This window comes from Melanotaenia boesemani, chromosome 6, assembly GCF_017639745.1.
Source record: "Melanotaenia boesemani isolate fMelBoe1 chromosome 6, fMelBoe1.pri, whole genome shotgun sequence".
Taxonomy (NCBI): Eukaryota; Metazoa; Chordata; class Actinopteri; order Atheriniformes; family Melanotaeniidae; genus Melanotaenia; species Melanotaenia boesemani.
Genome location: NC_055687.1, coordinates 16,633,897 through 16,661,500, shown reverse-complemented (window position 1 = coordinate 16,661,500; position 27,604 = coordinate 16,633,897). Strand labels below are relative to the sequence as shown.

At 38.6% G+C, this 27,604-nt stretch overlaps 2 protein-coding genes across 10 annotated transcripts in view; one reads left to right on the top strand and one right to left on the bottom strand.

Moving 5' to 3' along the window:
* Window positions 1-9,238, bottom strand: part of fam131bb (family with sequence similarity 131 member Bb) — a 29,206-nt gene extending 19,968 nt beyond the window's left edge. For 2 of the 8 annotated variants that reach the window (XM_041987899.1, XM_041987900.1), the window contains exons 1-2: window positions 8,688-9,238; window positions 8,550-8,602 (exon numbers count right to left, since the gene is read on the bottom strand). Coding sequence is in view for 5 of the 8 variants with exons in the window: in XM_041987897.1 (XP_041843831.1) it covers window positions 2,103-2,130 (28 nt within the window). In the remaining 3 variants the exon portion in view is untranslated. Of the gene's footprint in view, window positions 1-2,102; window positions 2,331-8,549; window positions 8,603-8,687 lie in introns of those variants that run through there. The other 6 variants (XM_041987897.1, XM_041987903.1, XM_041987904.1 and 3 more) reach the window with 5 other exon arrangements.
* Window positions 9,239-9,836: 598 nt separating this feature from the next.
* zyx (zyxin) lies at window positions 9,837-27,432 on the top strand. 2 transcript variants are annotated; one of them, XM_041987884.1, is made up of 10 exons: window positions 9,837-10,727; window positions 18,473-18,708; window positions 19,727-20,001; window positions 21,905-22,000; window positions 22,802-23,371; window positions 23,614-23,755; window positions 24,162-24,331; window positions 24,508-24,686; window positions 25,023-25,143; window positions 25,228-27,432. In XM_041987884.1, the coding sequence occupies exons 2-10, from the start codon at window positions 18,486-18,488 to the stop codon at window positions 25,339-25,341; spliced, it is 1,890 nt and encodes a 629-aa protein (XP_041843818.1). In that variant the 5' UTR covers window positions 9,837-10,727; window positions 18,473-18,485; the 3' UTR covers window positions 25,342-27,432. The 2 variants fall into 2 exon arrangements, with proteins under 2 accessions (XP_041843818.1, XP_041843819.1); XM_041987885.1 differs by lacking the exon at window positions 9,837-10,727 and adding an exon at window positions 11,100-11,314.
* The last annotated feature ends 172 nt before the right edge of the window (window positions 27,433-27,604 follow it).

Here is a 27,604-nt window from a genome sequence, read left to right as displayed (position 1 = left end):
TGGACCAAAGCCATTCATTCAAACTATCAATCTCTGTGTTACTTCATACATAAAAAAAACATTAAACAATTAAACATTAACAAGCAGGATGCCTTGCATTATACTGTATCATCTTACTGGGCCCAGGCGTACTTGGATATTGGAAGAGAATAGACCATATCAGTGTGTGATTTCAGAGCCTAATCATGAAGTCCACTCAGTGATGTGATGGAGCTCGGGGAGATAGTGTTAGCAGAGGACAGACGGATACATCAGGGCTACTCCCACACAGAAACAGACCTGGTCCTGCTGCCTGCTGCTCCTCCTGTTGATCTTTGCTTGGCAGCCTGGACTGCAGTTGAGAAGGCCGATCAATAGCACACACTAAAGCCATTCTCACTCAGGATAAACATAACCACACCTCTAGACTGGCAGAGCTGCTACTGATTCTTCTGCTTACAGGAGAATCACAGTGTCAAGCAGCTTGAAAACTGCTGGTCACCCTTCTTTCAAGTAATGTTTGTTTATGTTTGTCTTAGATTGCAGTGCATTACAGTGCTCTAAAAACAATTGCAAACTGAAGGGAAACATCCTCTTTGCTAGATGTATAATCTACACTACATGGGACAGACAGCTTGCAGTGCTGTCATGCACATTATCCTTTATCACAACCCCTAATCACTAACCATTCCTAGAGTCCCCTTATTGAATTTTTAAGCCTCTGCAATCACTGATATAAAAAAATGAGCATCAGTATTCAGGTGGCACACAATCAGATTAATGTGGCACCTTTCTAAATCTTTCTGTCTCCTTCAATCACATTATTTCCAGCACCTAGAATCACCGAGATTATGGTTTTTTGCATCTTGACCTAAGTGTTGACAGAGGATCCCAATCTCCTCCCCTGGTGTGCAATGAGTCACATAATGTTATCTGGATGGCCTGAGCCACTGTAATGCTGTTTCTGCTATATTCAGTTCACACCTGGCTTCCTAACTGTGTCATGTAGTACTCTTTTTTTTTCTAAAATTGCATATTCTGGCTATTTTTTAAATCCTCTTCATCAAGAATGTACATGTTAAAAAAACACACAAGCACAATATCTGTATGCTGGCCCTGAAAATCCTGTAAATGCTGGACTCTTCAGAAATGTGTTGTTTTGGCATAAATATGTTTTAGAGCTTGATGTGCTAAGTGGCACATTAATATTTAACAGCAAAGAAGGTCTGTGTTTATTTTTACCTTTGAGTGATTCATTCTAAGGACCTGAATGTGCACTGCAACATCTGTTTATGACATTCATGAAAGCAGCTGATTACCTAGCTAAAATAAGAATTTAACACAACTCATCCCAGTCTTTTCCCTCTTAGCAGCAGTGTTGGTGTTGCCTTACTGCACTTAACATGAGAAGTATGGATTTGTCCAGGGCTGTCCTCTCCTGAAAACTCCCATCAATGCTACACACCCTCGCCTGCATGTATTTGCCCCTCCCTTCCCTCCTCTCTGCCCGCCCGCCTGCACTGAAATTCTTCCTCTCCTGCTCTTTTCTTTATCCCCCCACATCCCCTATTATTCATGCAAATAATAACAAACTGTGCGAACGCCCCTGACAATGGCATTATCCTGTTTGTCTTTTTTCTCAATTCCTCCAAGCCATGCTTCTCTATAAATAAGCACTCACACAGCGTTTCCCTCCCTTGCCTTTCTCTACTCTCCATCCCTCTGCCTCCTACTCACACACATACATGCTGCCAAACAGCATCATAAATCAAGGGATGGGAGGATGGAGGAAGAGGGGGGGAGGGAAGTGAAGTGGGGGATGCAACCACACACAGTAGCACATTTTAACACATATCGTCACTGACATCTTGCCTGTATGCTGCGCGTGCTGCTTCTGTGACCATACATGCACACGGCTTGCCAACATACTACACTGAATGAGAGACAAGCAGCTCTTACACTCCAACACATAAAAAGACAGCTTCTAGTCTCAACACAGAACCTTTGGTTGCTCCTGCAGGACCCCCATCCTCTCCGCCACTCCACCTCCCTCTCACCCCATCTCCCCCCACTCCTCCCAGCTTCTATCCCGCAGTAAGAGAGGGAAGAGGAGCCGTGCTTACTCAGTCTCCTGGAGCCGATGCATCCCATGGTGTATTCACAAAGGCCCTGGACACAAGCGTGGAAGTGTTACCGAGACACCGTGCATTCTCCTTCTTCCTCCTGCGACTCGCTCTTTCTCTCGGCTTCTTTTTTTTCTTGCCTTGCCGTGCTCTCTCTTTTTCTCTCTCCCTCCTGCGCTTGCTCGATCACTCTCTCCCTCGCCCTCCCTCACTTCTACTCTCCCTCTCCAGTGCGGTGTCTTAGAAGAGATCCGGTTAGTAAGTCAGTATGCCTGAGGGGAATAGATTAGGACTAAATAAAGATGTAAAGCATCATTAGAAATATTTAAAATACATGTTGCATAAAATATTTTTCCAACTATTGGTATTGATATCACCAACATCAGTTATTTGTAACAATAACTGAGCAACATTCAGTTTATATTCCTACAAAAAAAATTCACTCTATCTAAACAATCTGAGCTATAAATCTGATTAGATAATAAATACATTACAGTAAGATCAAAATAACTGTAATAACCCAACCAGGGTTTAAAACAATTAGACTGACTGATGTGTGTACTGGGTTTCCACTGCAAATATCAATAGCACAGTGGCGAGTGTCAAACTGCCATTCTTGTAGATATCTCTGCACTGCTGTAATATTGTTGAGCTAAAATGGGGGATTCTTTCTGTCTCCCTCTCCTGTGTGCGCTCAGCCTGACAATGTGCTGCAGCAGTTTTCTCTCCCCAATCCACCCCCCCTCAATCACCCTCTGCCTCTTCCCTCCCTCCATCCCTTCCACCTCCCCTTTATGATCGCTCAAAAATTGCAGGCATATCAACCAGCACTGAAGAGTCCTGAGAAGAAGAGAGAGAGAGAAAAAAAAAGAAAAAAAAAAAAGAAACAGCAGAGGGTTTTCCTTCACAGTCATGCTGCTGCTGGGTTTCCACCTCTTTCACTTTCATCTCCCTGAACTGATCTGCCCAGAGTCATCTCTGCACCTATTTCTCTCTTTCTGTTCTCTCTGAATCTATTATCTTTTTTTCCTGCTTCTTTTTCTTCCCTTGCCTCATCCCCCATAGTTTTATCCACAGCTTACTCTTTCTCATTTGACCTGTGTATGTATCGCTAACCCATCCACACCTAAATACCTCCACCTTCCTTCTCAATCAACCTTTCTGACTTCAGTTTCATAACAAAACTTGGACTTGCTCCCCCACCCCCCTGTTTTGCTTTCCATTCTCATCCACTCTCCGCCTGGTCAGCCCCACTGCTGCTTTCTGTGCTGATTACAAATTGATGTGAGCTGTTTCTAAGTCTTTGCCCAAAAGAAGCAGGCACAGTCTGGACACTGTGAGGCTGTGTGTACAGACGACAGCTGAAAGAGGGAGGGTACATGTGTGGTCAGTCATGTTTTGTTGACTTTACATTGGGCAAAGACGACTGGGAGGAAAAGAGCAGGACAGATGGGAGGAAGAACAAAGACAAAAAAAAAAAAGATACGGGCAGATGGGGTGACTGATGGGAAGGAAAGCAGAGAATAGTGGAATCGTGCAGGAGAGGTGTGGAGACAAGCCTGTGTGACACAAATTAGCACTCCAGAATGGATGGAGACAACTGACAGGCAAACGTGAGTCACTTAGGGGAGATAGATATGAAAATTAGATAAAGGGGCATCGTTTTAATGTTTCCATAAGGGGATTAAAGCGGATGTGTGATTTGACAGACATAACAAATCATACATAATCCAGCCCATGTACTGTAGGTTTATATATAGATGTGTTATAGCATACTCTGTCAGTTTTCCACTGGGGCGTAGGAGATGGCTGCTATAGGGGTCAGTTTTATTCATATGGCCTGGTTTAGAAAATACACTGGTATGTGTTATTGTTACTAACAAACTGACAATTGCTTTCAACTCTCTCTCCTTTCCTGACTCTCTATTTACCTTCTGCCCATCATATTGAGTCAGTCATAGTCTGGAAATCTGCAAGATCTATCAGTGAATTATTCTCTTTGCATGAAATTGTGACATTAAATGTGTTCTGCTAATATTTTCCGTTAATCTAGATGTATTTATCCCTCTTAACCAGGCTCCTCTTGTTAAAGAAAACTGAAGTTTTCTCTTTCCTCAGCAGTGAAAGTATGTTTTGATTAGAAGTGAAAGGTGGAGACAAACACTAACATAACTTTACTAAATACTTGGTAAATGATTACTAAGCTGAACATTTCAAAAGTGGCTTTGAAATGCTGCTTCATTGTTTTTGTTTTTTTTAAGTTTGTAAATAAATAAACAAGAGGCTTCATCAAGCTGTAGAAAAGTGGAACTTGGATTTTACTCAGATTTAGTCATTTTTATTAATAAAAGATCATTTTTACCTAAAAAAAAAAAAAAAAACAGAAACAACCAAACAAACGAAAATGGTCGGGTTCTCATACCTATACCACTTCTGTTCAGTAACCAAACAACAAACTGCCCTCCAACACATCATCAATAACCACTGGTTCCTTTCAGCTGTCTAATGGATGTAGTAATGCATCTGAAAGCTTACTGCAATACATTTTTTTCTGATTTGGATCTGCTCCACCTCTACAATATATTAAAATTCAGCCTGGTAGTCTCTGCACAATCTTGCTGCCAAAAACAAAGTGGCAAATCAAACACTCTGGAAACATGCACTTACTGAGGTGCTTTGCTTTGGTGGAGCATCAATGACAGTTGCAGCCTTGTTATAAACTTACAGACCATCCATATGTGACAACATGGCAATATATGATCTAAACTCTCAATGCAAGACAAGTCCGAGTAGAGAAAGAAATAAACACTAATCTCATTCATGATATGTTTGCCATTCAGAAAAATCTCTGTCCTCTTCATCTCCTTTCAAACAATCACACACACACACATGTTAACAAAGCAAGTTCAATGACATGAAAGTGCCTTGCAACACATGGCACAGACAACTTCTATCATGTTCCTGTCAGCATGTCTCTTGTTTTTTTTATCTAGAGTGATGATGCTGCACTGAATTGAGATGCAGCACCTCCTGCTTCATGTTATCTTGGGGCCCTCACACAAATCTAATTCTTGTAATCAGTGCTTTTTATGTACCTGTCGCTATCTGTGTGTCAGCTCCTGGCAGGCTGCTGTGTAGGTTGCACCTTAAGGATAATGAATAACATCTTCAATACTGTCTTGTTGAGGCAGTTGGAAGATTCGGGGTAATGAATGGATTTTAAATATTTTAAAGAGTAATGTTAAAAAAAACTTACTCTGGCTGGTCAGACTGCTTCTTTTTTTTCTATTCCCCATTGTCTTTATCACTTTTCATACCTCTTTGTCTTCATTCTGTGCTCTGCTGAACCTAACTGCTTCTTGAGTGTATTACTCTAATTGGAACCACGTGTTACACATGTGCCCTAAAGGAGCTGCTACAACGTTTTGAGGGGGAATGTGAGCATTTCTTGAGAACAGAAAGAAAAGGGTAACTGAGAACTGGTCAGCATCAGGTTTCACTTGTGAAGAGCTACTGAAAATATGAAAGAAGCAAAGGGGCTGAATAGAGGGGGAGAAAAGAGGAAACATTAATGGATGGTGTAGCAAAAGATGGGAGGGAATTACTGTAAGGTTTATTTTTGAGGAGGGAAGGGGTGTAAGAAGTGGGTGGGAACAAGGGAGAGATATAAATTTTGTTATGAAAAGAGGCAGTCTGATAAGGCGTTCTAATAGCTGAGTTTATGTGATTAACTTTTTTCTTTTAGCCAGTGGGAGACACAGTTGGTGTAAATTATGTGTTGATGTACTTGGCTGTAGTTTCTAGATTAAATTCTCCAGCATATATATTTTATGGATGTTTTATATTAATGTATAAATGGCATACAGTCTCTGTGTTCATGGCATGTCTGTGTGTGTGTGTGCACTGCAGTTACACAAGGCAAAGCCTTGCATACGAGGAGTTCCCAACTGTCGTCTATTATTTACAATTCTCTTTCCTCCTCTCTTACAATTACCCTACATTCTCTCACACTCCAACCCGTCTATCGTCTAGACCACCACAGCCAATACGGCAGGATTTATCTTTAGAAATACCTCTGCGCCCACACTGTTCCTCATGTGTCCATTTTCCTCAAGAAACCTTTCAGTCTATTTTAGTCATGTCAGAATCAATGGATTTCCACTTTACAACCCCTCTTGTCTTTTATCACATTTCTAGCTGATGCTGATTTGCTTGCTGTCAGAAAACGTGGGGGAATCTTACACCTCCAGGGCATTTCAGTCTGGTCTTGCACAGAGCTGTAATGTGTATTGGCCTGACACCTGCAGGAGAGACCAGAGCACTGCAGTCTGATGCACGGCTTGTAGTGGAGGCCAGTTGGGCTGCAAAGAAATTTGACCTTTGGATTCACAAATGAGTAGGCTCTTGTCCAACACGAGGTTTATCTGAAACATCAGATTTGCAGATTTCTGTGTGTGGCCAGTTTAGCATCCCCACTGCAGGATGCATTTAATGTTTATATTTGTGAAAAATGCTTCAAAATCCTATGTGAACTATATTTTACACCACAGAAGCTACATAAATCCTAAATTACTTTGCCCCTATTTATACAAAAAGGAAGAACAAAAAAAAACAAAACAATAAAAACAGTCTCACCTTGAGGTAGAAGTTATTGCAAGATTGAGACTCTATGTAAGTCTAAAGCTCAGTGTAATTATCTCTGATGTAAATATTACAAAACCACCTCATCGCAACTATCTGAGCTGGCTACAAACATTTTAATTTATCACAAGAACCATTTCCAGCAGACAGCAGATAAAATGTCACAAAGCCTATCAATATTTTTTCAATGCTTTAATAATAATAATAATAATAAAACTGTGCAAGCTCTTCTGACAATCAGCTATTGACCTTGTTGTGGTAATGTATAATATTCAGCCAACTTCATTTAATTAATAAACCCTCTTAAAACATCTGGATTTAGTTGCAAAGCCAAACAATACAACAATGCTGTTGGCACATTTTTTGTTTTAAACCAAATGAGACAGAAGAACTCAATAACTTGAACTTGGCAATTTGACAAAGGCACTAATAGCATTTTGCTAAAAACCAACAAGGGCATAAAATGAAGATAAAATGAGATTGTTCATTTTAATTATTTTCATGACAATTAAATGTTTATAAGTATATACATGTATGTGTATAAACATGTGTATATGAGTATGGATATATAGGTATATGTATATATGTGTGTGTATGTATGTGAATATATATGTGTATATGTATAAATATAATTAGAGTGTATGAATCTGCTGAATGACGGCTATTATGTAACATATATATGAGTAATTCCATTGACGACTGATAGGTAACTGATAAATTATTTATTGGTGTATTGTGTTTTAAAAAGGGGCAGGTATTATAAGTTTTCTTCTTCCTGCTCCTATTCAAACATGGTTGTGCTTTAAGATGTGCTTTTGATTTGTTTTTGTAAAATTTTGTGTTGCTTGTGCATAGCCATGTGAGAAATAAATAAATAAATTAAATGAAATAAATGAAAATGAAATGTCACCTGGATTTTCATGATTGTCACAGCTTCAGATGGTTATAATCCAGGCAGTTGTGCACACACTGTATCATTGGATCATACTGTCAGAGCTAACATTGATTAGCACATCTGTTTAATTTTTCAGCTGGTAATGATGGGGGACATTTTACTATTTTATATAAAGTTGCAAAACATTTAAAAAAAAGTACTGCATCAGTAAATAATAATTAATTTATATTTTAGTAATCAAAGTTAAATAAATTCCATGGAGTAGAAATGATGAGTGCATAAAGGAATAAAACTGTATGGGAGTCTGAATCCCTTTTCCTTTATGTCTATGTTGTTTTATGAAGAAACTTTGTGTAATGTCTTTTCTTGGTAGATTTGTATCTGGGAGCTGAGGTGAGAATGGCCTGGAACAACATTTGCTTTGGAACATAATAATAATTAACAGAAAAAAAGTACTTTGTTTTTATAATGCATGTGTGCATTTGCTGTGAGCAATTAAAAACAGTTGCCTTGCATTCAAATGGCTTTTAACTTAGTCTTTGTTGAGAAATTAATGTTTTGAGGTTAAAAAAAGAACAAGAAAAAGAGAAACTACGCAACTGCAGGGAAGACAAATGAACAGGACATTAACAATAATCACTGAGGTATTATGAGTGGGCAGTGATTCATACACAATGGGAGACACTGAGCGAGGAGAGGAAAACAGATAGGGTGGGAAGTAAAAATGCAGCATAAGACAAACTGAGTAAGAATTGAAGGGAAAGAAGTGATGAAAAAACAGTATTTGGCACACTAGTGGTGTGGGTGTGGGTGGGGGTGGTGGCGTTAGGGGGTGGTCCATTCCAAGGTCTGGCTGCATTCCAGGATGTCTGGCTCTGATTCTTTTTCCTTACTCTTTTTTTGTGCCTTACCTTTACTGAATACCAGGGGTGCCTCCTCCCTGCCTGATCACACATCAGTCACCCTGGCACCAAAAAATGGTGCAATATTTGCAGCTGGATAAACAAGGACCAGAAGTCTGGTGTGCATGTGTGCTTTACTCCACTTACCTGTCAAGGAGAAAACAAGCTTGTGAAGTGGAAGAAATCTGGAACAACAAACAAACACAAACCTCTACTTTAATGTCTGTGTCAATGGCCTGAGAGATTGCAACCAAGATAGGGGCGTTCATTCTTTTCCCAGGATTGCTGTGGAAACCTCAGAGTGGAAATTCAACATAATCTTGTCCCACTCGAAACGGGGAGAGACTGGAAACATTCCTTTTGTTGGGACAATGGGCTATCAAAGACCCTAAATGACCACTCCCTGTAGTTCACAAGCATGACCCTGGCGCTGCCAGGTTATGCAACAGCTGCTGCAGAGGTTTGCATGTGTCAGAACTCGACAGAGATCTTGTCTATGGTTTCACAACCTGACAGAATGCAACTCTACTGTGTCTCAACATGAATGTTCAGAGAGTTTGCTGCAATCATAAGAAAAGTATGAGTCACAGGATACATGAACCGATTATTTCACTGAATCTCAACTCGAGGCCTGTTTCCTTAAATAAGTTATTTGGCTCGTTTTCGGCCTTCAGCAAAGAAAAACAATTAAAAAAAATATTTATTTTTCTTCAGAATGAGATAAATGTAACTGTTTCCACAGCTGTTTATGTGGCAAAACAACACAAAAGGGCTCCACCTAATAATTATTGTAATTACTTATTTTAATGCAAATGATTAAATCGACCAATAAACAAATTTTAGGTCTATGAAGGACAAGACAATAATGAAAAATGTCCTAAGTTGCGCTCTGAAATTGTTTGTTTTGTCTGGCAGCGCTCTTGATAAAATTCCCTTCATCATCACCTGAAAAAAGAAATTAATGTATGAGGACGAATAAATCATCACAAACAAGCTTTTAAGGGTGTTTTGTGTGTGTTTATATTTTGTTTTTGATAGACAAAATCTTTTCAGCCCTCATAGCAGAACAAAAAATAACTGAAGGTCACAGATAGATAGATAGATAGATAGATAGATAGATAGATAGATAGATAGATAGATAGATAGATAGATAGATAGATAGATAGATAGATAGATAGATAGATAGATAGATAGATAGATAGAATACTGCTTTATTAAAATTTATTTCTAGCACTGTATGACAAATTACTATAGCCAAAAAATTGATAAAATGAGAAGGTGTTCACCGCATGAGTTGCCAAGAGTGTGAGCTGTGTGTGTGAAAGATATAAAATGATGTCAGATCACATGTTTAATGACAGGATGGGAGGTGTCACATTAACACCAGCTTGAAGGTGACCACTTCCTTTTTATCAGGATGAACCTGGGGGAGATTTACCATAGTAACAATTTGTTATCAACTGTTATTTTTGTTCACAGGGAAATGCTCTGAGTTTACTTCCTTAGTTAAAAACAAATAATGATGAGGCAACCCACTTGGTAACAAACAGGAAAAAAAATTCTTCAGAGTCTGTTCCTTATCTGTCGAGTGATTTTAGAAACTTTCTGAAAGTAATTAAAAGCACACTTTCCAGAGTCCAACCCTGGTGGAACATACTTTCTTTAGCCACTGTCCCTCCTTTTGTTCAAATCCTAGACCGCTTTCTGAGTCTGCATCTAATCAAGCCTCAAGCCCCATTATCTCTCCCTCCCTCTGGCTCCCTCATTCCCCAGTCTGACCTTACATGGAGAGGCATCAGGGTTGATGTCATTGAATGAAGAATGCTGCAAGAATCCAAAGAGAAAAGAGAGCAGGGGGAGGAGGAAGAGGAGGAGGAGGAGGAGGGGTCTGACTGGACAGTTTATGAGCAAATATACAGAAACTCAGAGAGAACGAGAGAGAGAGTTGCTGTTTACATAGTAATACACAAGTCTTGAGCCAAAGTCAAACGAGAAAGAACTTGTTTGGAAGGATGGTGTCATTCCTTTTCCAGACTGAAAAGCACAGGGGGAGGGTCTAATAGCTGGAGAGGAAGAGAGAAAGAGAAGTTTGCTGTACAGATAGCTCTTACTTAGTTTGAAACAAGACAAGAACAAAAAGAGGACAGGGAAGTAAAAGGAGATCCATTCTGCGGCTGTATTGTCAAGGTAAGTGAGTTGGTTTTCTTTTTTTTTTTCTTTTTTCCTTCTGTGAATCAGGTCAGAACTGGCATGTCTTCTGGGACCAGACTGGTACAGGTTACCTTTTAACTTAAAGTCTTTTGTCTGTATCATGATGGTGCAGATTTTTTATTTTTATTTATTTATTGTTACTATTGTGAACACTTGACGGAGTGTAATTTTATGGCGTGCCATTCAGCGTGGCTATCAAAAACAACCATTTAAAAAAAGAAGACTTAGCTCGTAGTGGGTGGTGTTCACTGGTAGATATGGACAAACCGGCTGATGGACACTCGATTAAAAGCATGGCTATGCGGAAGCACCAACAGGAAGTCCAGCTAAAAAGTTGACTAAGCTAGGTAGCTAGCAACGCAGTTGGGTGGGTTTATGTGCTTCATAGAGAAGTAAGATAATTTAAATAGATGACAGGGGGCGTTTGTGCATTTAACCACCAACACCTCTTGACCAAAGCCTGACACGTTGGGGAGCGTAGGGGTGTGCGCGAGTGAGTGGTCCGAGCGGAGCTAACGTTACTGTCCGGTTAAAAGGTTTAATTTATCAGTCCGCGGTGCCAGGTGAGTGTCATTTGTTACTCAGTTGGTAATGGATTTGTCTTCTAGCCAGTAAATGCTAACAATGCTTAAACGTACAAAGAACACCACCGTGTTGTAGGCTAACTGTCCATATTAAGCGTTACAGTTATTTCACAGGCACTAACGGCTTTGCTAGCAGTCTTTGGTTTTACAACCTTTGCTTGGAATTTTGTTGAATAATTCTAAAGCCTTGCATTAATTTAGCACAGCTGCCACTGTCAATCTGGATTATTTGTGAAGACTGACTTTTCGCTATCACGCAGTGGTCAGTGTTGAACCTGTTCCGATGCCACGATGGGTGGAGCACCGTTTATTGATGATGAATACAGATCTGTTCAAAGGTGGTACGTTTAACGCCTCTGTTGCATCCATATTAAAGTGAGGCCTGTGGATCACAGTGTTGCTCCCTTCTCCCTTGTACAGTATATTAATGGAATAGCTAAAAGTATCTTCTATCACTCCTGGACGCTAGTGCCATCAAAAGATTAATCCAATAAAATGCATAGCAGATCTGTTTATTATTGCATTAGGTTCCATTTAGTTAAGGTTTATTGTCATTTTACAATACTTGAACAAATTATTTTGGGCTATAGACAATATACAAGCTAAGAAAGAATAATCTAAATGCATGTACAAAAGAGGCAGTATTTTTTTATGTTTTTGAGTATGCCCATAGAGCTTATAAGTCTGAGCTTTATCCAACGGTGATGTAAACTGGTTGAAATATACCGTATTTGCAGAGGAATATATATTGGGTATTAGGCTAATTATAACGGTACATACAGTATATGACTGACATAAAGTTCAGGTCTTTGTCAAACAATTGGTAATGATTTAGTATATTATCAGATATGCTCATAGCAGGATTGGGGCAGCATGGCTCAGTGGGTAGAGTGGTCGTCCTATAGCCCAAGAGTTGCTGGTTCGATCCCAGCCCGAAGAGCTCGTGTCGAGGAGTCCCTGAGCAAGACACCAAACCCCTAATTGCTTCTGATGGGTTGTGGTTAGCGCCTTGCATGGCAGCTTTTGCCATCAGTGTGTGAATGTGTGTGTGAATGTGACGCTTTGGATAAAAGCGCTATAGGAATACAGACCATTTACCATTTAATTAGTTGATAAATTCACTGTGTTTATCTGTTTTTATAAGATACTCTACATCAATTCCTGATTATTTCAGATTTTCAGATAGGAGAAAAAAAAAGAAGTGCAGACTCATCTGCAGTGCATGTAGAATTGCTGGTGTGGCTGTTGTGGTTTTATTTAGATCAGGGGTGCCGAAGTTCGGTCCTAGAGATCTACTGTCTTGCAACTTTTAGATGGATCCCTTCTCCAACACACCTAAATCAAATGGCTGAATTCCCTCATCCACATGACATTCAGTTTTGCAGAGGCCTGGTAACGGGCCATTTATTTGATTCAGGTGTGTTGGAGAAGGGATGCATCTAAAAGTTGCAGGATTGTAGATCTTGAGGATTAGACGTGGGCGCCCCTGATTTAGATTATGTAGAATGAGTGTAAAATAAGTTCTAGCAAACATAAAGAGGTTTTGCAACCATACTGTGCAGTCTTAATATAGTAAAATCAATGTTAATTTAGCAACTTTGTTACACATTTGTTAGCATTATAATGATTCTGTAAAGAATTGACATTGCTTATTGGAAGTCTGTATTGATGCTCCAGGTTGAGGTCTTTAATGGCACATGTCTAATAAAATGCTTAGTAAGTGTTGATAGTAGTCTAATGTCCATAAACTGTATTTAATAAAAGTGTGAAGCCTCTGGGTCTCAAAAATGCTGCCTTTGCAAAAGTGCCCTAAGTGTGCTTTTTGTCTAATATCCTGTCAGGGTGCCTCCTGCCTCCTCCAGGCTGCAAATAAAGGTCTATTTTCACACAAGTCTTAAGACAAACTATGCAGATTCTTAGTTGACTTGTTACTTCAATAAAAGCTGTTATAGTGTGTTTCTCAGTCCAATCCACTGCAATATTGCAATGTCCAGTTAAAACGATCAAGATGAAGATGACAAAAATGCAATCCTTGAGGTTGCAAATGGGGAGTTCACAAACCAACGGATGTAATGTCAGTGGGATGCTAGAAGGAATTTTCTGTTCAACTACAGAATTTCTCTGTGTAAATGTAAAATTCCTCTGCTAATCAAGGAGCCTTAACCCAAGGCCACAGTAAACTATTTTAAAGAACCACCTAGCTGGAAAATCTTCTTGCTTGAACTACTCATGGTGCTTATGTTCTGCTGGCTTTGTAAATTAGTGAGTCAAATGAAAATCTTTAAATGAAAAATGAATGGCTCTGTGTTAACTAGGGTGATAAGGAATCCTACTTAATTGTAGCCCCCATGAGTCAAAACACACAAGTTATTTCAAAGCAGGCATTTGGCTCAGAGCACTTCTTGTCTAGTGCTTTTATTTAGTCTTTCGCTGTCTTGTGACTCTTCTTTGGCCTACATTACTGTATTAGTGTAATGGGGGGTAGTCTGACACAGAGTCCAGTGCCTGATGTTACAAGTTTTGAAATGTTGCCCGCTCACTCATTATAGTCTGAGGGGGAGCACAACACTGGCACACAATGCTTATCCAGTGACCTGTAAGACTGGACTCAAAAGAGTTGTTTGTCTCAGCATTAGTGACCCCTGGCCCAGACACGCTTTCCCAGAAACTGGGTGTGCTATTAACATCAGAACAATGAAAAGTTTCATCAACAGTAAACTAGTCACTGATACTAAAAGAAATGACTGGAAATGCTGTCAGAAATTCTGGTTTTCTGAAAGAAAATACTTTTTTGTTTTTGTTTTCCTTAACAGTTTTTATAATTTGGGAAGATAAAGTGAACTTACAGTGGTAATGCAACACTAAAATATCTTCTACTAGTACAAAAATCAATCCCCATAAGTATGTAGTATTTTATTTATTTATTTTTTAAAAGTAAGATTAGGATGAAGATTGAATTTTGAGGCACCACCATCTCTAACCTCAAAGAAGTTTCCCAGTTTTCCTTGGCAGTGATTATAGAACCACCCCAAATTAGTCAAACCCTACTGGTTGTTATGTCCTTTGGGGTTGCTAAGCTATTTAAATTCACCCTCCGTCCTCTTGTATGTGTAAATTAGTTTGCGACAAGAAGGATATTAAAACCTGTGGTACCCAGACCTTAACAAGAACCTGTTTTCTAGTTAAAAAGCAATGCCCAGCAATGTGGAGTTTATACAAAGTTTAAAAGCTGCAGAGTACAGTGTGTGATTTCTGCTACACAAAGCCTTCCCCGTTCACAGCTGTAAAGTAGAAATGATTAAATGCAGCTTCGGATGATGTCATTCAGTTCAAGCGGTGGGTGAAACTTGAATGAGAGGCAAGAAGAGTCGATTAAAAAGAAAATCAAAATCGCTTTGTTATGCCACAGCACGTTAATCTTTACTTGTAGTTGTGAGAATACACAACCACTTGTCATTTTCTCATTAAGTGAGCGAAAATAACAAAGAAAAGCAGCAAAGTTGCATAGAGAGATGATTAGAGAGAAGCAGAAAGGCAAAAAAGGTGATGTCACTGAGTTGTTTTTCCAAAAATGTTCCTCAATAGAGGGTCTCTCTCTCTCTCTCTCTCTCTCTCTCTCCTCAAGGATCAGGTTTCAGGATAGATTTGAAGTAGACTGTCTGGGGCTGAGTGCATAGCTGATCTCACCCAACTGAGTCCCTGGAGAGTGTATCAAGGAAGAGATGAAACCGTAACCACAAGTTGGTGTCCATGTTGAATAATTAAAGGTCTATTGTCCCTTCAAGTCTGAGGCTTCCGTACTTTAATTACAAGACCAAATCACAGTCTATACTCTCCTTGTCAAGCACTTCTTTATAATAGATTTAAGTATTGTGTTTAGAGGACTGTTGATATTAAGTCCACTTAATTCAACATGAAGTAGGGCTTTGTCAACCTTAAAAAGCAGCCAACTGTTGTACTTTCTAAATTATAGAGCACTTACACCCCCCACCCCCCACCTTTTTTTACTGAATTATTTTTCCATTGCCTGGTCAAATGATGTGTCTGAACCAATACAATCAGCAACTCTTTGCCTCTCCAGTAAAGCTTCACCATCTGCCTTTATTGATTCACAGAGCAATTTTCTGAATTATTTAAGAAATGGAATACTGAAACAGAGCTACAATTCTGTAGGTATGTTTTCTTAGCACTTAAAAGTCAGTGGAAAAACAACATTTGAGAGCATTGTGTTGTTCACTGGTACAACCGCTGATGATAGAAAATAATCTTGACTGACCAGAAACCGTTTTTCCTTACTGTAGGTTTGACACAAATATAGCAATTTATGCTAGCATTTTAACTAGCACTTCAGATAATATATGCTTCTCTGTTTTAAAACATGACATGACAGCATGCATCACACGCGTTTCAGATACAAACTTCCCAGATCAGCAAGTCATACGTGAAACATTGTTAAACACAAATAAAAACTCCTTTTAATTGATGAGAATAAAAACAAGATGCAACCTTATTATCTCTTGAACTGGATGTAGTTGCGCTTTACATGCTGTGACAGAAAGGGGCAACGAGCTTCTATAAAAGCAGCAGTCTCTGCTATCTGTCATGCTGAAGTAATGTATCCTGCAATTAATTGATTGTATTTATATAAAAACTGTAACCTCAAACACATAATGTTGACAGTCCTGTAGACCGATTTAGTCATGTTATATTGCAGCTAGTCTTTTCTGGCATTCAAATATGCAATAAATATCTGCTATGAAAAAGGACTGGTCATAGCACTGCAAGGATAAATTAATCTGTAGCTAACAATTTTAATATGTCCATGACTTACACTACCTCAAGACACAATGCAAACGCTGGCACATTAAGAGCATAATGCTTTTGGTGAAAATAGCTCATCAATAAAAAGGAGAAACACTGCTTTCTCATCAAAGAAGCCCCAGAGTTGCCACCAAGAGGAGGTGTAAGGGTTTATATTGTCTTGTCACAACTTGAAGTGAATGAGAATGAAACATTCATACTTTTCCAAGTTAGTTTAACTTTTACTCTCAGCTGTTTATACAGTCTTTCTTTCGGGGCTAAGAGCTTTTTAGTTTGTTTCTCTTTTTTCCTGAAAAGCTATTCTTAAAGAGTATTACTGATATAAAACTTTTTTTTTAGTTATTTCAATGTTTGTTATATGTTTTTTTTTTTTTTTTTTTTTTACTAATATTTCCTGTTGTCCTCTTTAAATTGATAATTGATTACTATCTTTGCAACATTAAAAGGCTATTTATGTATTCTCAATGAGCAAGGAAAAAAATGCATCAACCCTCGGTGTGAAATAAAAACCCCTTTCAGACATGAACTATGCAATGCTAATGACTTCATGAATGTATTCAAGGTGCAGCATTTAGTCATTCAGACTTGAGTCACATTTATCTTAACGTGCCTCACAGCTTCTGTAACACATACACACCAGAGTGATTTCACTTCACCTGGAGAAAGTGTTCACAACCATGCCTTGACTGTAAATTGTGTTAGAAAAACCTGCAGTACAGCTCAAAATGCTGCAGGGATCGTGTTGCAGTTTTATTCCTGCTCATTTGAATTAGACACTGAAAGGAAATGTGTAGGGAATTTTAGGCAGTGTTTTTTATCTAATGATGTGATATATCAGTCCTATGAAAAGCCAAACTAATTAAGACTAACTGCTACTGTCTGTCTTTTCATTAATGTGACTACATGCAGTTCAGACATGGCATGTTGATGTTAGTCTCTTCTATGAAGGTTGCTTTTGCACATGATTATGTTATTGAATTAATGAATGAGTGTAGACCAATTTTTTCTTATAGTTACTGACATTTATGAAGGCATTACATCAGTTCTAGGTAATCTTTATTAGAAAGTAGAGAGTAAATATCATATGACAAATCCATAAAAATGACATGCTGCATATTGATGTGCTTTGCTTTGTTTCCACATGTTTCTCATTCACTTACAGATTAATGACTTAACATTTATCTAAAGGCTGTATAAGGAGTTGAAACCCAGGTGGGTTTCATTTTTATATAATTGTTAATTTGCAACTGTAAAGCCAAGTATGTGAGCAGATATGTGTATACATGCGTGTGCTGCAGACGTGATCCACAAGAACAACTGTGCTTTTGACTAAAGGTCATGTTTTGGCCCACAGGTCTTCAGGGAAATGTACTGAGATTTTGTGTGGACTCTCGAGAGACACCACACTAACGTCAGGATGTGTTTAACCGCCAGCATGCGTGAAGCAAATATTTGAACTGAACATTTTCTTGACGCACCTCACACATGTTGTGATGGCTGCTTCCGATCATCCCTTGTGTAAAGTCGTCTCATTCAAACCTTGCAAACCTTGTTATCGCTGTACTTTATGACACTGTAAACAGCCAGGTGTTACATATTGCAAATTGTCTCTGGCATCTGTGAGTTCTCCTCTGTACTGTCAGCTCTGCACACGGATTAAAGGTAATTTCACACACTTCGCCCTCAGCTGCAGGCTGATCGCCAAAGTGATTTAGTTCAAAGCAACACTGCATTCACAGACTGGTTAAAGAATATCTTTGTCACAATAATTCATTATTCAGATGCACTTTACTGAGACTTGACCTATCAAACATTTATCCACATTAATAAGTTGATGATTAAAAACTCTTCGGCAAACTTTTTTTTATATTTTTAAGGTTATGTGAGCAGTTTCACTGTTTTCATTTGGTAATTCATTGAAGGCCAATAATCAGGCATATTACTGTTAATGCATGCTGGAATCTTTAAGTCTACATGATTTTTCTGTAGCAATAAAATCTCCAAAGCTGTTATATATTTTTTTTTTAGTGTACCATTTGTACCTTCCTCAGTCCAAATTTTTTTCTTGATGCATCATCACCACTAATACCCGAGTAAAAGGCCCAACATGGACATGTTGCCAAGGAATGCAAACCCCTTTGACTTGTCAGCTGATAAATGTTGGTTTTCATCATTGGTTTTGTAAAAAGGAATCCTGACTGCAGACTTGTTGAACTCAGCTGCATCTTGTTTCGTACATTTAGGTTCAAATAGACTGTCATATTTGAAATAAAATGATCCTGTCAGTTCATTGTGTTTCTTTGTGTTTCTCCTCAGATAAATCCACAAAATGGAGGACTCCAGCAGCAATAAGCCATTCATGGTGACGTCGTCATTGAACTTCAAAGTCACCACCCCATCCTTCTACAACCAGCCAAAGAAGTTTGCATCTGTGGCACCGCCAAGGTCCAAAAGTCAAACCCCTCCCTCAGCTCCATCACCAACACCACTTGGTACAGCTGTTATTGGTCGGGTGGGAGACCTGCCTCCACCTCCCTCTTCACTCTGTGATGGTATTTGCATTATTTAAGCTACTTTATGAACCATCTCTGTTTCTGTCTTCAGTTTTACTTACTCAGAGAGCACCTCTTTCCTATCCCACCCCCAGTGCTTCTCATGCTAGTGCATGCAGAGTTATTTGTATGGCTTCAGTTCAGTTTTATTCATTATACTATCCTATTCGTGAATTTCAGCAGAGGCAGTCCTTTTTTGTGTGTGTGTGTGATTGCCATTATGGTACTTTTAATTTTTTGTTTTGTGTATAAATATTCATTTGTTTGCGTCCATGATGTAGTCCATGAAAAAAATCTTAACTGAATTTAATGTAGCCTTTGGAGTTTTGACACTTTAATGAATGTGTTTGCAGAAGAACAGGGCTTGCAAAAATCATGAATCTCAGTGCCTCTGCATATACAAATGTGGATGAGGAAATGCAGTCAGTATTTTTGTTAGACCCCAAAAAGAGATCAGGATAACCACTAGACAGAACTTTCTGCTAAAGTTTTGCTTTGGTTTAGATTATAGATAAGAGATGTGATGGTGATGTAACAGCCATCTGGAAGTTAGCAGACAATTAAAAAAATGGAAAATTTTCTAAATTTGAATTAAATGTTTGAATATTTGTCGCTTAACATTTGTTTAGATTTTTATAGGCTAATGTTACGAGCTACATGGATAGTATATTAGAGACTGTATCGTTAAATCACAGGAGGTTATTTTTATCTTTTTTTATGCTGTAAAACAGCTGCTCTGAGGATGTTTTTGTAAAATAGCGAGCACGCATCCTCCTACAGTTATGAGAATTGTGAAAAGGCTCCGGTGGTCTGAAAAGCACCTTGTAACTCATCTTCTCAGTAGACATAAATGCAGCTAAGCATCTTAAAAAGATCAATAACATAGTTTCAGTCCTTAAGTTTCATTAAGTATGGACATATAATAGCACTCTGACATTGAATTGGATAATAAAATAAAATTTAAGTAAAAAGATTGTTTTGTAATGGGTTTTAACTAGCCCTTCCTTATTTTTGTCAGACTTTCCACCCCCTCCTCCTTCTCCCCCACTGGATGATGATTTGCCAGCACCTCCCCCTGAATGCCAAATCGCAGTCATTGCATCTGATGCCCCTCCTCCTGCCTTCCCTGCTCCACCTCCAGTGGCAGATGACCTGCCCCTCCCAGCTCCCCCTGAGGAGAGTACCTGTCCACCCACCTGTCCCTCTATCCCTCCTCCCCCTCCACCTCCCCCTCCACCTCCACCTCTCACTGCCTCCAGTACCAGTCTATCTAGTTCTGCTGGAAACCCACAGGTGAGTTGTGATGAAGTTGCTCTGACTGTCTGCATGAGTCATTCTTTCACTGCATGTAACTGCATTAACGTATAATCTGATAATCATTTTAGACACTGGAGGACATTGTTATGTGACCATACTGAGTCCACGAAGCAAATGCAGGGAATTCTGTCTTGAGATTTTCCCACAAATTATATTAGCATTACTCTGGGGTAAACTGCCCAGTTTCATGCTCCTAACAAGATTATTGCAGATTTTTAATACTAAAGTAGTTTTTTGGACATGGAGTGAAATGTTTACTGTGCAGATGTTTATTGTTGGACTATATTAGTTCCAGCTTTATTTTTTTTTTTTTAAGCTAGAAAGCGATCACTTAGAATTTAGTGAGTACTTAAAAAATACAAGATACACAAATGGCCTGAAAATAGAAGTCTATCATGTATAAATTAAAAAGGAGCTTATGTTAAATGCTTCTTGGCATATAACTCAATGGATATAAAATTGAAGGGTGACCAAACATATTTTTTCATCTGACTAGAATGAAATATAATATCCATTAATTCATCATTTTCATATTAGGGTGTTTGTTCATCATTATCCTTTCATTCAGATTTTTCCATCACACTGTTATATGAAATTGTATATGTGCTGTAATTTTTTTTAACAATTTGGTGACATTTGATTCCACATTTGCAATTTATGTCCCAACACACAATTAATGTATGTTTATGGTCTGCAATAATTTCTTCTTTTTTATATCTTTCTATTGACTCATCCAAGTGCCATATTTTCCAGACTATAAGTCTCTTTTCTTTCATAGTTTGGCTGATCCTGTGACTTATATATAAAATTGAATGTGTTTTTAAATGCTAATTCATACCAACCGACATGATCTGTAAACGTTATTGTCTAAAGCCACAAGAGGGCGCTCTACGATAACCTCAGTATTTGCTGCTCCTGCACCACTGAAAAAATGAACAAAAATAATAACTTAAAGATAACTGAGAAAGACTGAGCACAAATAAAATGCACCCAAAAAGAAAACCCTATTCTGCAGATTACAAACTGCAGGTAGTAAATTACTCAGCTGAAAACAGAAAGGTAATCAAGCAGCAGTTGGCTGAGTTGTTTAGAAACGACATTGAGGATGAAGAATTCAGTGGATTCAGTGATGTGGAATGAGACTGGGAGCTTGATGAACTTGCTTTCCTGTAACTTGCTTGTTATGTTAACTATTCAGCCTCCCAGGTACGTTCTTTATGCTATTATGAAGCTGAATGTGTTCAGGGTTTCTGCTACATAAATGATCGTGACGCACCGTCATGCCTTCAGAATGATTTTTTTTTTTTTTCAGATGTTAAAATGTACATTATATTGTATGAATGGATCCATATGAACATGAAGTCTATATCTGCACACATTTACAGACTATAATAAGGTAGGACAGGGTGCAAGCGGAGGTGTACGTGTCTTTAAATGCCAAGTGTGATGTATACATTTTCGTACTTTCTCAGCACCAATCAGCTGTTCATTAAGTGTAATAAGGAGACTAACATTCTCTCTCACAGTTTAAAAAAATCCAGGAGGAAACCCTGGTGTTACATTAACGTACTGAACACATATTCAACCTGTTGTTCCATGTGCTGTTGTTTAGTTAAGTACCACGGCTTTCCAGATAAAATGTTTGTTCTTTGTCTTAGATATTGTGAAATAAATTTCTAAATAAATGCTACTTATAGTGCAGTGCAACATGTATGTTTTCCTTGTCATGATGCATTTTATGACTGATGTGACTTATACTCCGGAGCAACTTGTATTCTGGAAAATACGGTATCTTTTTCTCTATTGTGATAACTTTTTTTTTTGTCTGTACAAATGCATGTTTTTATGATTATTTCCCTCTTCTCTCTTCCTTCGATAGAGACTGATGGAGAAGCAGACAAGCTTTGATAAACAGCTCGACTCACTGACTGGATTGTTGTCTGAGATGGAAACTAGGGGACCTTTCAACCCCAAGGTAAACAGCACAGACTGATGGCTGATTACATTACAACAAAAATCAAGTATCTAGATTTAAGTTTTCCATAGAGCTGAAGAACAGATGAGGGGAAATGGCCACCGGTGTTGACTCACAGGAATCCTGCTGTATGGAACTAGAATGACTTGATAAAAAGGGGGGGGAAAGCAAGGTTGGTCTGTGGAAATAGTTCGGTTACATGCCATGGTAGTTTGCTAAAAGTTACTCATCCGTTCAGGTTGAAAGTTTAATTATAAGTGAAGTGCATACACTGCACACCAGACTGAAAGAGAAAACCAAAAAGTGAGGTGGTTGGTGAGTCACACTGAGAGGGGAGACACTTGCTGGGAGAGAAGGCGATGCACACTGAAGCAGGCGGGGAGTGTGTTGGAGCCAGAGTGTGCTGCCAGAGGCACAGTGAGAGGGCCATAAATGGAGAGTGTTTTTATCTGACTGGGAGGTACTGAATTAGAGAATAACATTGGCTCAAAACCGCAAAATAAATGTCAGAAAGACGAAGCACTTCTGATAAGCTCAAACTGTGGATGACTTCCAGTGTTTACTTTGATTAAAGTACCTCATTTGAAATAATAAATGTGTCTGCTTGCAGCATTTAAGCATGTGATGATATACACTAAAACCTGACTTCCCTCTGTTAGGTTTTGGTGAAAGTAATTCAAGGTTTCTATAAATATTTCAGACTTTCAGAATTCTTTTTGGTGTGACTGTTTTTTAATTCATTAATTTAGTTAAATTAGTTTGAAGACTGAAAGGAAATACCTTTTTGTTGTTTATCCACAGCTACCGAACCAGTATTCTTCAGCACCAGCACCGAAGCCTTCTGCTCCTCCCCCAACTGCTCCCAAACCAGCACTCTCCTTCCTCCCACCACCTGAGATGGGAGACCGCCCTCCACCTGCACCTTGGGCTGAAGAACTTAAAGCCAGAACAAACCGGCAAGCCAATCACAATTCAGCTTCAGATGTTCATCCATCCACAAAGACCCCAGCTGTGGCTCCCAAGTCCAGTTTTGGAGGGAGAACAACAACAACATCATCTCTCTCACTGGCACAAAAACTCAACCAGAACCTGAACCAGACAGCCACGCCGATCAACAGTGCACCAAAACCTTCGCCTCCCACAGCCAGCAGCTCATTCCCTCCACCTCCTGCAGCCCCGCCTGCACCTCCTACTCCACAAAGTAACACGGCTGCTGCCCCAGCCCCAAATCACATAAAGATTCCCCCCTTTGGGAGTCAGGTAAATGCAAACCAAAACCCTCCTGCTGCTGTGCCTCCTCCTCAACCGAAGACGATGGGATCACCACCCTCCCCCATGAGCCAACCAATGAAAACCACCCCTGCATCAACGGTATGTTCCAGCTTTTAGCTTAGCTCTTATTTTGAAAAGGCACAAGAAGTACAAATGACTGAATATATAACCAGTAAAAGTAAATTCTCAACATGCACAGTAGATAAAAGGTAATCTGACAAATCATGAATTATAAAATCTATTAGGCATACTGCATGTAAAAAGATGTCAGTAATGTATACAGTGTGTTTTTTTTTTTGTTTTTTTTTTTTTGTTTTGTTTTTTCCTGTGTGTGCAAACAGCCCTCACCTCCTGGCCCACTTCCTACCCAAAGTGGAGGTGCTCCTCTTAATATGAGGGATGTGGAGGAGCTGGAGAGAATGACCAAGGACTTTATTAAAAACATGGACACAAATCCACCCATCATCACCTCCCCTCCGACAGGTATAAATATTCATATTCACTGGCATGTACACACAAATCCTACAGTATACAACTCACACAGTCACACTCTTCCACATGTTAATTAGAAAAATTAAACATAACTTATACTATCACTATTTACTAATGTAGATGAATGGTGGATGTCAGTGTTGTAATTACAGTCATTATGTACCTTAATATTTGTGCATTTTGCATAAATGAATCAAAACCTTTTCAAAAGTAGGACAACATCTTTTTTGTTAAAATTGTTCTTGGAAAACAACAATGGAGGGAAAAGTACTGACTAACATTTTAATTTCCCTTGCTGAAAATGTTGAATGAAACAAATCTTTTTTTTCAGTTTGAAGTTGTTGTTTTTGTGAAGACTGTTGTATTTCACATCTTCGTCTTTTCTTAATTTCTTCAGAGGTTTGTGGGAAGTGTGGTGAGGCTCTCTCCCGTACTCAGCCAGCTGTAAAGGCCATGGATAAACTTTTCCACTCCAGCTGCTTCTGTTGCATGAGCTGCCATCGCCCCCTGCAGGGCATGCAGTTCTATGACAGGGATGGCTCACCACAGTGTGAGGATTGTTATATGGTGAGGAAACAGATGATTTTTTTTATTATTATTATTTATTTTGATAGTATACAGGGCTTATTTAATCTGTGTAGCAAGTGCTACACACACAGTAAATTCAATGTAATTTTCAAGTGTTTTTATCAACTGCATAATTATGAACTACTTTTAATTCATACTTTTAATTTGTTCCTCAGAGTTCTCTGGCTGTGTGTTGCCGATGTGGGGAGAGGATTACAGATCGTGTGCTGAAGGCTGTGGGACAGTGTTTCCATGCCCACTGTTTCCGTTGCAGCACCTGCTCCTGCGTACTTGAGGGGGCCCCCTTCATCACTGATGACAACAACAACCCCTACTGTGTCCAGGATTACCACAGGTGGCCTCAGATTCCCAAAATAATTACAACAAAATATTACATTTCTTTTATATTCTTGTGATGAGATTTTTCAGTGGAATTTATATCAACTAGTGTGACAGGGGAGAACTGGGACAAAACATGTTAACCAGCACCTGTCATTTTTCAGCATAAGGACGACTTAGCTAGATACCCAAGTATAGTTTTTGAGGTCTTTTCAGTTTTAGTAATATTTTGATTTACAGATTAATTCTACCTATTAGAGTTATTGATACCTGACACTCCTTTTCTACAGTCTTTCTGTAAATTTGGAAAATTTAGTGAATAACTAACGCCATCTCATCCTTCCTTTTGCAGGCGTTTCTCCCCTCTGTGTGTGAGCTGCAATGAACCCATTGTTCCAGCTCCAGGCAGTGAGGAAACGGTCAGAGTTGTGGCCCTCGACAAGAACTTTCATCTCAAGTGTTACCGCTGCGAGGTAATGCATTTAAATAAACGTTTTTAATCTAAATAAATCACACTTACATGTGATAATAAATATGCACATTAATTAACTTTGCAGGATTGTGCTCGTCCTCTCTCCATTGAGGCGGATGAAAATGGCTGTTATCCATTGGATGGCAAGATCCTGTGTATGAAGTGCCACACCACGCGGGCCAAGAAGGCTGCACAGTGATTGCTGATGCAGCATTACTCAGTTTAACTATGAACCAAATCATAAAGCACAGGATTGATTCAGCTGCCAGTTTTTGCCTTTGCAACAGGGCTTTGTTTAGTACATGTGCGCAGGTGTGTGTGCGAGAATGTGCATTGTGAAAAGGTATGTTTGCATGCATATATGTCATAGTATTCCTTTTTTCTTTGTCCACTTTATCCAGTGCAGAAGTAATGTACTGTGCTGAAGAAAACTTCCGTCGTCTATTATTCCAGATCTCTAACGCTCCTCTCTCCTATCTGTAGCTTTCTTTTGTGAACTACAGAATGGGTTTTGTGCCAACTCAATGTTTACGCTAAAATTTCCAGCATAACTTGCACAAGAACAGTTTGATCAAAAGAGTAGCCTGGTGAATAGAAAGTTGCCTTTCTCTGTCTCTTGCCTAAAGTTTGTTTGTAGCACCGAGAACTGGGATTTTTCCATTTTAAGATCTTCACTGGTTGGTTTCTTTCCCAACAAGGATTCTAACTGTTTCGCTGTTGTTACTGAGGCAGATTGGTACTGTAGGGTGAAAAGCATCAGCAACCTGATCATTGCACACATTTCACCACTTGGATTGGCTGGTGGTTGAAAATGTCTTTTAGGAATTGTGCCTGCAAGCATGGTTAACGATGCTTTCCTGCCTAGAAAGTGCTTTATATCAGCCAATCTACTCTTATAGCATTTTGAAGTCATCTAGGGCTATAACGCAGCTGCAAAAAGATAAAAACAGTATATGTTGCTTTTGTAGATTTTGTGGTGTAAATTTCATAATTTACAAGCATGCTTTGAATTGCATCTTATTGCTTTCTATATTTGATCATACTGTGCCAAAATTAGAAGAAAGATCAAGTGTTTTATTCTTTAGAAAAATAGTTTAGAGTGGATTTAGTCATAAGTATTTTAAGATGCATGTTCTTGGGATGCAAAAATTGAACAAACGGACGAGCACAGGCTCCCTCCCTGGGATCTCATTTTTTAACAGTTCAGTTATGATGTCAGCAGCATAGCTGAAAACAGGACCTATTATGTAATCTTGCACAGTGAAGTGAAATATACTTCTAGTGTCACTTTTTACATTTTTTTTACATGTTAAATTTAGTTTAGACACCAACTACATACATAGTATTAGTTTAATAGTTCTTACAATAGTAAACAGTTCTCAAAATCTGTTGCTTTAAATAATATAATTTAAAGATCTAATGTTTATAAATGATAAAGTTCATATATAAGTTAGATATCTACTAGTATTAAAACAGTCTGTCTTGTCTGCAGGATAATAGAATTGCAAAGGCAGTTAAGGGAGCAGAGGTTAAACACAGTGACCAAATGTGTTAACGCAGATAACAGGATTCAAATCAGTCGAATAGTTAAATGGTATTTAATGGTTTTTCATTTGTGTCAGTTGGTTGTTTGAGGCCAATCTTTTGCTTTTAATCTGTTCTATTTTTTTTTATCAAATACCACTATTCTTTTGTTCTGCAGCCTTTTGTACTCAAGTTTGTTCCTGTCAATTATATATTTTATTCTTATGTCACTGTACTGTATTTCACTGATTAAATGCTTAAATTTACTTGGTTATATTTTTAACCTGGCAGTGTGCCTTTTCCATTATTGTATTCTATTATTCGTTTTTTAATTCAGCCAGGTTTGCAGCCACAGAAATGAATTTTCCAGTAAGAAAACTCTTATAACTTGGTAATGAGCCTTGTGCTGTTAAAACCAGAGCGATCAACAAAAAATGGCAACAGTGATTCAGCATTGCATGCTAGCTGTGTAATCAGTGATGGCATTTCTATTGGTATTATTTCTTCTGTTTGCACCTATGTGTCACCGTTGAGCCCGTGTCTTTGCATCACCCTGTTCTTTACATATGATGATGGTTGGTTGCATTTACTGGCATTTTGTGGTATGTCACTGTATTACGTGTGGATGCCTTCTCTTTTCTGACATTTTCTTAAAGATTTCATATGTGTGAACGTGTATATGTTTAAAACATAATTTAGCCCTACACCTTCTTTTTTTCTTTTTTGTGGCTGTATCAAAAGATGAGAATAAAGATAATAAAGATGAGCTAAATTCTTAAATGTTTTCTGTTTTTTTCCTAAAGCGTTAAAGAAATTACATGCATGTTTTTTCTGTTATTTTTTAAAGGGATGCCCATGTGACATCTATTTGACATGTTTTCTCCCAGACTGTCAGTGATGTGTATGCTGTCAGACTATGACCTCCAGGACGCTCTATC